This window comes from Lepisosteus oculatus, chromosome 13 (genome assembly GCF_040954835.1).
Source record: "Lepisosteus oculatus isolate fLepOcu1 chromosome 13, fLepOcu1.hap2, whole genome shotgun sequence".
Lineage (NCBI taxonomy): Eukaryota > Metazoa > Chordata > Actinopteri > Semionotiformes > Lepisosteidae > Lepisosteus > Lepisosteus oculatus.
The window spans coordinates 20191145-20205185 of record NC_090708.1 but is presented as its reverse complement, the minus strand read 5'-3'; the positions used below and the strand labels follow the sequence as shown (position 1 = coordinate 20205185).

The window sequence follows — 14041 nt, the reverse complement described above, 5'->3', positions numbered from 1 at the left end:
CTACAGGTTTTCCTCTTCAAATCCTAGTGGGGACAGACCTGCACTTGTCAGACATTAGCTTAGCTTATTTGATTAAAAGTGTAACCTCCTTCTTTTAGTGAACCAGCAAGACGTGTGATACTATATTTACGAAGTTTTGACATCTGCCTCGGGAAGGCCAGGCAACATTTAAGGGTTCCCAATCCCATGTGTTGTCAAGCTTCAAACTCAGACTGCATGACCCTCACCTGAAGGGACAGACATCATTCACTGTCCCCTATCCCACAATGCCACAGGCCTGTGAGTGCAAGATTAGTGGCTGATGTCAGTGAATCTGGGATTTAAAAAACAAAATCCTAGTGTTGATCAAATGAGGCAGAATATACGCACATCCACACTTGAAAGACCTCCTACTACGCCTTTATTTCTTATGTTCCAGCGTGCTGTTTCCAAATCCCATGCTGAGCAATCTTTCTGCAGCATCTCCTTAATGACCATTTTCATATTCAAGTTGTTTTTTTTATGGAGTAACAAAGAAAAAAGGCCATTCAGAAAGCAGTTTACACAATTTGCTTTGAGTACTCTACGAGCACAGGTACTTTTGTAAAATGGTACATTAGAAATATGACCATGCAGTTTTAGGTTTTAAAAAAAACCTAAATCTTTTCTTTTATTGCAAATTAAGAAAATAATAGACATTTGTGTTTAATGAGTGTGTTTGTTATTTTCTGAAAACTGTAAACTTTATTTTGCTATTTTCCCCATATTCTACAATACATACAGTATATATAATATTGTAATATAATATTACAAAAGAGGTATTGCATCGCGGCCAGCCAAGTGGCACTGTGGTTAGTATTGTTGCCTTGTAGTTCTGGGGTCGAGAGTTCAAGTCCAGACCAGCGATCTGTGAGTTTCATGTTCTCCTCGTGTTCATATGGGTTTCCTTCCATAGTCCGATGATAATAGATAAATAATTCTTTACACTTATATAGCAATTTTCTGAACACTCCACTCAAAGCACTTTATAGGCAATGGGGACTCCCCTCCACCACCAATGTGCCACACTCACCTGGATGATGCGACGGCAGCCATAGTGCACCAGAACGCTCACCACACATCAGCTCTCAGTGGGGAGGATAACAGAGTGATGAATCCAATTCATAGAGGGGGATTATTTGGAGGCCATGATTAGTAAAGGCCAATGGGAAATTTGGCCAGGATGCCAGGGTAACACCCGTAGTCTTTTTGAGAAATGCCCTGGGATTTATAATGAACACATTGAGTCAGGAAATGTTTGTAGCTTTTTCTATTCCTGCTATACAGTATACAGTATATTCATATAAATCAATAATCAATGTTTCCCTTATTTCATGATTAAGTTAGACGATCCATTTAACCAACTTTGACTGGGATCATAATCATAATGTTTTACAAGAATTTAAAATGAAAACGCGATACCTAATTTTAAATGAGAGAATTATACCTAGCAATTTAATGAATGTTCCTTTGGTTTTATCCACATTGCAAAGTGAAACTTGCCATCATTTTCAGATGTACAGGTATCTATGAAATGGAATGATGCCTTCAATCAAAGGAAATTGAAACACTTCCCCAGTGCAGCCAATCCAGAATTATGTGCTGCTAATAAAGAAACTAGCTGTGCTAACCTTCACAGAAATAACATGATTACAGCACTTCAATTGAGGGAGCATTGCTGCAGACAATTTTCTATAATCTGAGATCAGAGACGCGATTGTAACCATTTCCTTAAATTATGAAACCAATTTTATAATCTTCCTCTGTCTTTTCAAATGCTGCTGTTTTAGCACATTAAGTAGGGTAGCCTATCTTGAAAGCATATCTAAGATTGTGAAGCATCAATATGTTTGTGTATCATGAATATATTTGTGCATTCTTATAAAAGTTGGTTTTATTAAAATGTACACTGAAGCACATTTGATAAATGAGTTAGATACTGTGTCAGATCAGTTTACTGTACATTGCAAAACCAATATGCTACAATGTAGACTTCTAACATGTTCCTCAACATTCTCATGTTTTTTCTTCACAAGACATATTAATAGGAAGTGCAAGTAACTATTAAGAAGTAAACTATTAATTCATAATAGTTACGTAGAACAGAAAAAAAACATATTACATTTTCTATTTTAAGTATAAAGGATGAAGATATTTCACACCATTTATTGGTCTAAGGTGTAAATGTATTATTAAAATGTAATACTATTGAGCTTAAAACCCTAGAGTTACATTGCCAGTATTGTTGATAGGACTGTTGATAGGTCACTAAATAAGAATCAATGTGATAACTGTATGAAAGAAATTAATCTTAATCCTGTTGATATTAACCAATTTCTTCTCTCCGTGTAGAAGCAATTTAAAGGGAAAAAACAGAAATATCACAAAATACCCAAGATTTTCAGGATTTCTATTGATATCTTGATCTAAATGTAATTCTAAGCCAAAAAATTAACTTCTTCAAAGCAAAAGTGTTTTCTGTAGGTGAAACAACTCTTTGTTCTATTCAGATCTTACCTGAATCCCCAAGGACAAGCTACTTACAATAATAATAATAATAATAATAATAATAATAATAATAATAATAATAATAATAAACTTTATTTTATATAGTGCCTTTAAAGGTGGCTTCTCAAAGCACTTTACAGAATGACAACAACAATAAATAAGAAGATTACACAAGATGAAACACAATTACAAATAAAATATGTATGCATAATTAGAATATTTATGATGAAGATGGAAGGTTGTTTACTTTTGTCCAACTGAGCAATCTTGCTTTTAGAAAATATACCCACTTTTTAATGTTTAATAATAAATGATTAGCTGTAATACACAGTTTAAAATGATTAAAAGTCTAAAGAGTATACAACTTAAATTCTTAATTGGAAAAAGATTGTCCCTCAGCAGTGACCAGGATTCGAAACCGGGCGTTTTCTGGTGACAGCTCAATTGCTGTACATGAGACGTTAAGCTTTAGTAGCTCCACCTGGCGGTTTTACAAGGTGTTTCTGGATACTATTATCATATTTAAATTATCTTGAGGTATGATGCAGTATTTTGCGGCACACCCACCGTGTATTTAACGCAGCGTACCTTGTTTATTTTGAACGGCTGGATCTGTAGGTGAGCATGAGGATTTTAAAGTCCACACTGAATTTGATAGGAAGCCAGTGCAAGGACTTCAGGATAAGAGTAATGTGATCACTTGTACTTGACCTGGTCAGGATGCTGAATTTTGGACATACTGTACTATTCTGCGGTTTGTTCAATGTAGATTTAGATACCCCAGCGAGTAGAACATTACAGTAGTCAATTCAGGAGAACACAAATGTGTTGATCAGCTTTTCAGCCACAGTTAGTGACATAGGGCGTTGTCTAGCAATATTTCTGAGGTGAAAAAATATGTTTTGACAATATGCTGCACATGTGGATTGAATGTTAAGCCAGAATCGAATGTCACTCCAAGGCTTTTCAATTTAGACTGAAGCTGAAGTACAGAACCTTCTACAGAAAGGGTTACAGGATTGGCTTTACAAAGTTGATGGAGAGTGCCGATAAGCATGACTTCAGTCTTGTCACAGTTACTATGAAGGAAATTTTAAGTCATCCAAGTTTTTATGTCAGAGATGCAATTAGATAGAATAGACAGCCACATCACTGTCAGGTTTGGTATGGATGTATATTTGAGTATCATCAGCATAGAAATGATAGCTGAGGCCATGTGATCTTAAAAGCTGACCAAGTGGAAACATGTAAATGCTGAAAAGCAAGGGGCCCAGTATTGAGCCCTGAGGAACACCAGACTTAACGAGGCCAATTTCAGACCTACAGGTATACCCATTAAGAGAGACAAAGTGACAGTGATCAGTGAGGTAAGACTTGAACCATTAAAGAGCAGTGTCAGAAACCCCAAACACAGTCTCAAGATAAGAAAATAAGATGTCATGGTCAACAGTGTCAAAAGCAGCACTGAGCTCAAGAAGGATTAGTATAGAAAGAGAACCAGAATCAGAAGCTATTAGAAGATCATTAGTGACTTTGACCAGAACAGTTTCTGTGCTGTAAAGTTGACAGAAGCCAGATTGGAGGGGTTTGAAAAGGTTATTTGCCATGAGGTGGTTATGTAACTGAAATGTGACAGTAGGGTTTAGAATTTTTGCAAAAAAGGGTAAGTTGGAGATGGGGCGAAAATTGTTTAGATTGTCCACAGCCATGTTAGGCTTTTTTGGAAGCAGTTTTGAGGACCACTGATACAACGCCAGTGCTCAAGGATTCATTTATAATATTGAGGACAATGGGACAGAAAGAAGAGAAACAGGATCTAAAATAGATGTGGTACTTGATGACCTGTAGAATGCATCGGTATAAATACACCAGATCATAATCCCCCCACCATTCCAAATGATCAAATTCTAAGACAGCATTATCAGTGAGCGACCACTTTACCTTCAGGCCTAAGCTTGCTCTTCAGATGGCAGATCATCATGCAACAGAGTTTTTCGCTTTAGTATGATTCCTGCCATAATAAGACATTCTCCAACCACCTCCTATTCAACATCTTTTTGTTTGTTTCTGATATCATCCAGATCAACACTCAAAGACTTCTTTACTAATTTTTCACAAAACTAATTATTTCTACTATCTTTCCCTTAAAAAAAAGACATTGCCCACTCTAACAATAACATCAGGAAAACAAAGAACGTTTGTGACCAGCAGCTCTACAATATATTTATCTTATTATTAGGACCCTACATTCCAGGCTCTGTTTGTTTCTTGATTTGGATTTGGATAAAGACACAAAACTACAAATTCTACAAAAGAAACCCCCCAAACACTACCAACTTGAATCTTGTTGTTACCATTCTTTCTGACCTTCCTATTTCCTAGGATGAGAGATCCCTGCTCAGCAAACCCCAAGTTTTGTACTAGTTCCTAATACATAAGAGGCCCTGCAAGTTAACTAAATAACATCTCTTCATACCACCTTCTTTCACAGGATCCTACCACAGGCCAAAGATCCTCAGGATCTCCAATTGTCTTGTCATGCAACTGCTCTGCTATACATATCTCAGATTTTTGGACAGCCTTTTGATACCACAAGTTGAAGTGCTCCTTCATAAATCATTGACAACATCCGTGCTCTTTAGCTTTTTAACAATTTTCAAATTTAGGGACCAGAATGTTTCATTTTCACCTTGGACATCACATCCCTTTACATCATGATGATGGTGTCACAGAAGTTAGGATACAGTCTGGATGGGGGCTAGTCCCGTCACAGGGCTCTTTCTTTACAATTCACCTTTCATGTATACTCCACCACTTTTCTTTTTCAGGACATAAGCCTCCTCGTCAACTACCAGAGACTGTCAAGTACTGTGCAGTACAACACCCCATGTACATCTCCTTCCACCACAAACACACTATCCCTTTCTCATATTTGCTTTATTACTTACTGTATGCTGTGCTGACACAGACTACCAAAACAAGCCCTTAAAATGCTTTCTTTTTTCAATCCAGCAAGAAACTACCAGACCAAGACTTGTATTCCACAATTCCTTTATTCACTCCAGAACCTTTCTATTCCTTCCTTCCTCCATGGCTCTAAGGTCCTTGAAGGACCTTGGCCTCCGCTAATACAGTCTTCCATTGTGTCTGATCTGCTGCTTTAAGCCTCCATCTTCTCACACCCAGCTCTCTTATTTCCGCCTCCTCATTCCTCCTTCCAGCCATTTCAATCTCAGCAATCCTCTTCTCCTCCTTCCTCCTGGATTTCCCTCTACACCACTCTTCGGGGACCTCTACACCACTACATCCTTTGGACGTGCCCAGGCCATTGTAGTTGTCCTGCCTTAATCGTCACAACCAGATCTTGGTCCTGGTACAGTCTCCTCAGTTCATTGTTTGTTCTTATTCTCCATGTTTCTCTTATCCTCACGGGCTAATATATATATATATCTTTCTAAGAACTTGCCTCTCCCAGGTGTTTCGTCAGCTTTAGTTAGGGTTTCTGCACCATATGTTACCACAGGTCTAATAACAGTTTGGTACAGAACCTTCTTGAGATCTCGCGATAGGCTACAGTTCTTTAGTTGGTTATACAGTATAATACCTCATAGCTCCTATTGCCGGCAGCCAGTCTGGCGATCACCTCCGTGCTGATCTTATTGTCTACAGTGATGATCGCTCCTAAAAACTTTCTCTTCCTAGGATCATCAAAAATAACTTATCCATTTTACAGGATGATTCCTCAACTGGAAATCTTTCCCCAGAGCCCCCTATTATCTCATATTGCCAACTAATCTGTGCAACATTCTTGTCCATAGTTCCCTTAACAACCCACAGCAAACACTACACCAGGCATCGTTTCCTTTAACAGAAGCCACTGCATCCCCTGCAAATAATGCATGCATCTAATATCATGCACACACATGGCCCCTTGGGCTATTTTAAAATCACCCAGAGAATATCATGTGTACCCGGTAAGGTATTTTGTATAAAATGGCTTATTAACTTTGATGAGACAGCAAGAAGACTGGCTGACTGTTTCTGGGAACATGTGAGAGCAGGGAGGATCAAGGATCTCTCTAAGCTATTAGTTCATCATTTCACCTCTCCTGGCCATGATTTCACTGACCTTTCTGTCTGCGTCCTTTTACAGGGTGTTAAGCCCAGGGGGGCGGTCGCTCACAGCTCCCGGTTGCCCTGGGAAACCACCTTGGAGCACTTCTAGACACTCAGAAGCTTTTTGCTTCACAGCTTCCCACAGCACATGGTCGCTTCACAGTCCTGATCTCTGCTTTCGGCCTGTACTCCTCCACCGCTGTCTGCGTAGTAACACAGGGATTTCAAGACTTACTCCAGAAAAATATCCGAAGGCAAGATTATCCAAAAACTTGGGTCAGTTGTACCCTTCTGCCAATGACAGACTAATGTCTTTTTTACACCCTCTCTATTCATTCACAGATTTCAGCTTTTTACACGTCCCTCTGATTCATTTTCACATGAACACTCTTTCTCACCTGTATTATCAGTCCTATACTCTGTTCTTCTTCTTCTGTGGAGCTTTATATTCCCACTGTTTTACTCTCACTCATATCTGAGGAGGCTCAACAGTTGAAACATTGTTTTCCTTCTTTCTATTTTTCAGAATTGAACTGACCATTACTCAATCATCTGCATTTGAAGCACACAGACACAGCTCCCCACATGAACATGGTAAGATATTCCCAAAAGCATCAGCACTTCATAAACAGGATTTGTAGAGACTCTTCTGCACTACATGACAGAAGAGGAGTAATATAAATAGAGATTTAATGGAATTAGTCTCTTGGCTGAGAAGAACAAGGCACAAGAGACTATAGTTTGAATATGACTGAGGATACAAATTTCGAAATTATTGTGAGTAACGTCTGAGTGAGAGTGAAGATGTACAGTAGCATGACTGAATGAAAACCAAAGTAGAACTCAATTGCAGAACACTGTGAGCAACTGTTTTTGTCTGGAAGACAATAAACTCTATGGACAGTATGACACTGGGGACACCTTAGAGGTCTTCAGGAGACAGAATGTAGTCCTTTTGGAAAAGTGAGTCGATTTCATTGTTTCAGAAGCAGGAGCCATAGCCTTAATTTCAACTGATTGATATCCAGATAACTGTCCAAAGACTTCAATTGTCATTAGCTTTGTCTGAGACATCTTAATCATCTTGTCTATCAGGGCTCCATACCAAGCTCTACTGCTACCTGTTTACTAGTTGCATACCATCATTTGTGGCTCTCATTCACATTAATTCCTACAGCACTCACTCTAAATCTCCTCTACTTTCAGTCTTGCCAACTTCACCCATCATCCCTTACCCATCTCCGATTCTTTTACCCAAGATTAAAAATGCTAGGTGCCATGCTATTATCTTCTTTCTCAAGAGGAAGAGAAGTCAGCAATAATTTCAACTCCACTGGATGCAGAAGCACTCAATGATCCTGTGACTGTGGACTTAGTTAAGCAGGATTTCACAATAGGCCCATTCTCCATTCCCCCTTTTGCCCAATACCATATTAACCCTCTTGGTATAGCCATCTTGATCTCTCAGCTCCTCCTAACTGCTCAGTCCTACATCAATAATTTACTGTAATCCCCATCAATAACGTAAGCCCTCTACATAACTATTATCCTGCTATTCATTTGATCAAAGTGATCAGAAATGCTTGGCACACAAAATGTATGTTAAATTATGCCCATCAAATGTTATATTTATGAAATGCCTGCTACTGAAATGAAGGAAGGTGCATGGGCTCCTCCAAATTTTAAATTTCATGTAAATGTGTATGTTTCGTAAGTCTCTGTCAATGAAGGCATGCCCAACGAAACTTGTGTGTCCAGTATTCTGAGGTACTGTGAATCACTCCATCCATGCTCTCATGTTGATGTTTTTATTGACAACAGTCATCTGGAAGACTCCTGTGTCATCTGATTTTTTATTCATATCAGCTCTAGTACTTAATTGGCAGTTTGCTGTGTTTTAGTAGATATTAATAGGAGCCCTCCTGGAAAGTGTCAGCAGTCCTCAATGAAAAGGTTTGCAGATCCCGTGCAGATGCAGGAGCAAGTAGATATTGAGACAGGCGAACAATCTGGAACGTCAGGCAAGATTGTAGTCGATAGGCGAAAGATAGATCAATAACCAGGAAGTACAGAGAGAAGCAAACAATCCAAAACAGAAGGCGAGGTCCAAGGTCGAGAGGCAAAAGAGAGTTCAGTATCCAGTAAGCGAGGTTCAGGGTTAATGTGAGGTTGAGCTCTCAAAGAGAAGACTCAACACCGTGCAGCGGGAAGCTGGTTAGGATGGTTTAAATAGTGATGCGTGCAGTATGGTAGAGCGTGTGCTGATGGATTAACACGCGCGGCGGCGCTTGTTATTATTAACCTGCTGCTGGTACTGGTTAGTTCTTTTGTGAGTTGATCTCCGCTGGCTGGTGGTCGTAACAGAAAGACAAGCAGAAGACAATGATGGCTTAAAGAACCGCTTGGAAAATCTGGAAATATTTCAGCTGGCAAAATTAAAGACAGCATTAGCATGCTCCCATGTAGCATTTTTAGCTGAAAAATCATTTTATCAGCCTAAATCATTACTTATTATTACTTACATAAGATGTTATCTCTTATACATATATATTCCTATGCTAATATAACATTTCTATACACAACAGTAAGAGATGTTTGGAGATTTGTATTAAAAATATTAAATGTATTCATATATTAAATAAATGTGAGAAATATTGTGGTGCATTTTGTTCTTTAAAAACAATGAACATAAATTACTAATTAATAATAGTTGATTTCTACTAAAAGACAAGGACAAATTCAGTTTTAGAAATCTGAATTTTAATAATTTTGTTTGGTATAAATAACGTATGTTAAAAATGTTAACTGAAGAAAAAAAACAGTTGGGTTTTCTTTGCCTTTAGTCCACTTCACTAATTTCTTTTTGTTTTGCTTTACTTGAAGTGATAAAGAACAGTTTATTTAACATCTTTAAATAATGTTGTGAATATAACCAAGAGGAAAAAAATACTAAAATGCATTAAATGATTGCAAGTTTACCATTTGACATCACTATTCTGACAAATTCTAGTTTGTCCTTCTTTAGCAAATAGTTTATAATGAGTACATTGCTTGGTTGTGTTTGTTCTGGAATAACAGAAAGAGTTAGACCCATTGAAGCTAATTGTTTTATTGTAAGCTTCCATTCAACTCAATCTGAATGCTGTAAACTCCTTTTGTGAGTAAATGACTAAACAAAGAAATAAGAGGAACCTCTAAGATGTTTAAAGCACAAAATTCCACCATCTCTTGGGATACAGTGGGCGGAGATTATGCTTCTATAAGCCAAATGCCATGCAAACCATACCGTTCTGACGTGTGGAAGCCAGTTTAAAAAGAGGCTTGCCAGACCCATTTGTAAGTCAAGGAAAGGACTCCTGACACCGTTTTCACCTGTACCGTTACTTTCCTTCAAGGCAAGATGCTGTCCTATCGTGTTCATTGCACCTTGGCTCTCTTTGGGTTGGTTCTTGCTTTTTGCTGTGTCAGCGCTGTATCGCACTCAGACCTTCGGTTCAGGAGGTTTCTACAGAAGGCAAAAGCTGCAGGCCTAAATAAACAGGTAAGTTAAATTAATTTTACAGTTAATAGAAACAGCAGTAAATTCAGGCCATTCTGTGCTTCACACATCTAATTTAACTGTTATGGCAGCCTGACAGAAGACTCTCTACCTGACTGCCCGACTCACTTTGCCTGACTCTGAGTCTGATGTGTTTCAGTTAAATCCTAAAAGTTGGATTAAAATACATTGTAAAATATTGTCTTCCATGTTGGTGTAATGTTAAAGATACACCACTGTTCCATCCATCCATTTTCTTAACACTTTACCCAATGCAGGGTCAGGTGGAACTGGAGCCTATTCAGGAATGCAACAGGTGCATGAAGGGATACACCCTTAATGGGACATCACGGCATACATAGACACAAACACAGACACACACAATCACACCAGAGCCAAATTGTCCCAGGAGCCAATTAATCTTTGTCATTATGCCTTTGGACTGTGGAAGGAATCCCAGGCAAGCACAGGGAGAACATGCAAACTCCATGCAGATAGCACCTAAGGTCCAGAAATGAATCCAGGGCACCAGTGCTGTAAGGCAGCAATGCTAACCACAGTTCTACTTTGGTGCCCTACACCATAGATCAAAATCTTTAAAGTATTATTAATAAGAATCACATATTTTCTCGAAGAGAAAATAAAACTAGAGTCTGAAATCACACTTTCAAAAGGAAGGTTAGTTGAAATAAAAATCCTTCACTGAAATATGTATTTATTTAATCTCTACAGCCTGAAGGGTTTACTGATGCATTTTATACTCATCCCGAACTCCTCTTGTATAATTCTGGTGAAAGTTTTTTTTTGTGGAACCAACATAACACCCTGCAATTTTATTTCATATCAGTTAACATTTGATTCTTTGTTGCAGGACTCCTCTAAATATGCAATAGAGGACCTTATCTCCCAGCTTGTTCAGTCTGACAGTGAAGCCCTGGAGAATGAAATGTCTGTGTTGGATGAGAACAGTGATGCCAGACTTGAGCTGGAGAGATCTACTGAGATAGGGAAGGAAATCCCTCCCAGAGAACGTAAAGCAGGATGCAGAAATTTCTACTGGAAAACCTTCACATCATGTTGATCCTCAACTACATGGCCTGGCACCCCAATTTCTCTACTGAGATGCTTCAGCCTTTCAGCAAATTCTGAAATATAACATGTGTACTGAACTAATTAAATTAAAAATCTTTTAATTTCATTAAACAAAACACTGCATTATTAGTATCAATACTTCTTTTTTTCAAGCTTTGCCATGCATTTTGCCATGTACTGCAACTTTTTTTTATTTTAGTATTCAGTAATACATTCTTTAGTATAATTAGTACACTATAATTCAAACAGTGATACAGATTTAAATGGTCTTATGTGCCTTTTCCTTTTTCATTTTCCAGTTTGGAACAATATCTATTTTGGAACCACACACATCAGAATACAAACACAATGAGTGGGGTTAAAATGTTATGGGGCTTTCACCAATGTTTAGAAATATTGTGGATGAGTTCAGAAGTTCCTGCCATAGAATTTGTGAGTGATTTTTGCAATTGGGTTTACTGAGCTTTTAACAGCAATGATTCAATTAGGAGTCACTCTAACTTGCTATCCATTAGGTTAAGCCTATTGACTGGGCTTGTTATGAAAAAGTTGCAATGTCTTGATTCTTTCACCATATTTCTAAATTTCAGATTTCTGCAAATGTATAACCTTGATAATAACAGTATATTAACCTGTATATTAGAACAGGCAGTGGTCTATTTACACACCTGTGGTTTAAAGTCTAAGACTCCAAAGCAACTACTAGGTCAGGTAGTACAGTGTAGCTGGTTTATTGAAAATTACAAAAATGAAGATGAAAAAATATTATCAAAATGCAAAATTGATCCCTAATGTAAAGGGTAATAAGGACCTATCTAGGAGAGGAAAAGTATTTCCTTGTTAAAGAGCTTTAGGTGTAAACTTCTACTGAACCAGAGATAGGTTGAAACAAACATGACATGAAAGGGGCAGTACATTAAGAATCTATTAGTTATCTATGTCACATTTACATGATTAAGAATAATTGTCCTGAACAAAGGCTCACTTTTAGTAGTTAATTTTTTACACCAAGGAAGCTTACTGCTTAATGAAACATTTCAATGTGATAATAGGAACACGCAAAAGAAAAAAAAAACTCAACATTTTAATGAAGTTGCAAATCAGAACAAACAGGCATTAAAAAGAACATCCTGCTCATAACATTTAGGTTAATTAAGTTTTTCTTCTAAGTGAAGTCTAATGTGGCATTTGATGCATTTTTCATTAGCATTTTTCTCCTCTTGAAAAGAAGGAAGAAAAAAGCATTTTATATTTATTTTAGAAGTCATTCACTGACATAATAAATGCAAAAAAAGCATTTTGCCAGTGGAGATTGCTATTTAATTATGCTTTTGAAAGAGAGAAAATATTTGGATACTTTTTTTACAAGCTTTATTACTTCAGCTGAAACATAACTTAATCAAGCTTTAAAAATGAAAATGAAAAAAATATTTTTTTTCAATTTGAGGAATAAAGCTGATCTTAACTGAAATTTTAAAACAATATGCAGCATACGATGCCATCATAACTATGGGCTATAGAATATGGAAATACATATTCCATATATAATAACAAATAGGGGGTTTTTACAAATAGGGGGTTACAAAAATGGAGAAATTCAGGAAACTACAGAGTAATCAATAAGTAAATTAAATAATTATAACCCCAACTTGTAAATACTGTACTTTTGCCAAAAAATATACCTAGGCGGTTGCTATAATTAGTGACACATGAGCTTTGTTCTCTGGTACAGATTTAGTGAAAAGAGTAATAATTATTTTACTTACAACACATTCTTTCACTTTTACTTACAAATATTTATTGAAATGACAATACACACAGTAAACTACACACAACATAAACATAGAACAACACATCCCGCAGACCTATGTTCTAACCATCCATAAAAAATTCCAGACTGCTATCAAGTATTCAACTCTTCATTGGGACCTACAAAAGCCAAAAGAAGATATACTGAAGGCTGCCTTCTAAAGTAAAAGAATACAACCTGTGGTTAAATCTATCTCCTATTCTGCAAATGCTCCCACGAACCAAGAGAGGACATTTTTTACTGACAGATTCTTCACACAGGAAATCAACCAAGGAATGAACCAGGGAGCAGGCTAATGATAAGGTGGAGGGTGTCACGCCCTCTACATCTAGAGGGCGCTCCTGCTCTGTCCTGTTTGTAGTTTCCCTGTGCTTTAACTTGTTCTTCTGGTGTGTCTTGTTGTCAGGGGCTTTATATTTCTGGGTCTCCCTATCCTTCTCGCTCGGCATTGGGATCAGTTGTTGAGAGACTCACCCGACCAGGTCACCCCACGTCTGCTACCTGAGGACTAATGTTTCGTTCCGACTCCGCCTGATACCTTGAGCCCGAACTGAACCCCCGTGTTTGCTCTGTTCCTGCCACTACGCATAGGGTCCTCCAGCCTCCCCGGTCTCTCTCCACGGCTACGATGACACAGGGTGGAGTGTGAGAGTGGTCAGAGTGCAAAATTACAAATTGACCTCTTCCTAAACATCTATTTAGAAACTCAAATTTTGTAGTTTGTCAAATCCTAATTATGTGACCTAGAAACTAAACACATTAAAAGTGTACTGTATATGTTAACACTTGCCTGGTTGAGGTAACGCCGGCGTCACACTACATGACTCAACACGACTGCAGTTGCTGAATCTCACCTGTTCTGTCGTAGAGGGTGTCACATTATACGACTGGGGATCCCTGGGGCTGACTAAGATCAGTCTCAGCTGAATGCGAAAACGAACATGCAGAAACAATGAAGA

The 14041-nt window shown here is 37.9% G+C and overlaps 1 protein-coding gene across 1 annotated transcript; it reads left to right on the top strand.

Annotated features, from left to right (window-relative positions):
• The first annotated feature begins 9998 nt into the window (after positions 1 to 9998).
• On the top strand, positions 9999 to 11382 carry LOC102696005 (somatostatin-1A-like). Its single transcript, XM_006637973.3, has 2 exons — positions 9999 to 10183; positions 11052 to 11382. The coding sequence occupies exons 1-2, from the start codon at positions 10043 to 10045 to the stop codon at positions 11259 to 11261; spliced, it is 351 nt and encodes a 116-aa protein (XP_006638036.1). The 5' UTR covers positions 9999 to 10042; the 3' UTR covers positions 11262 to 11382.
• The last annotated feature ends 2659 nt before the right edge of the window (positions 11383 to 14041 follow it).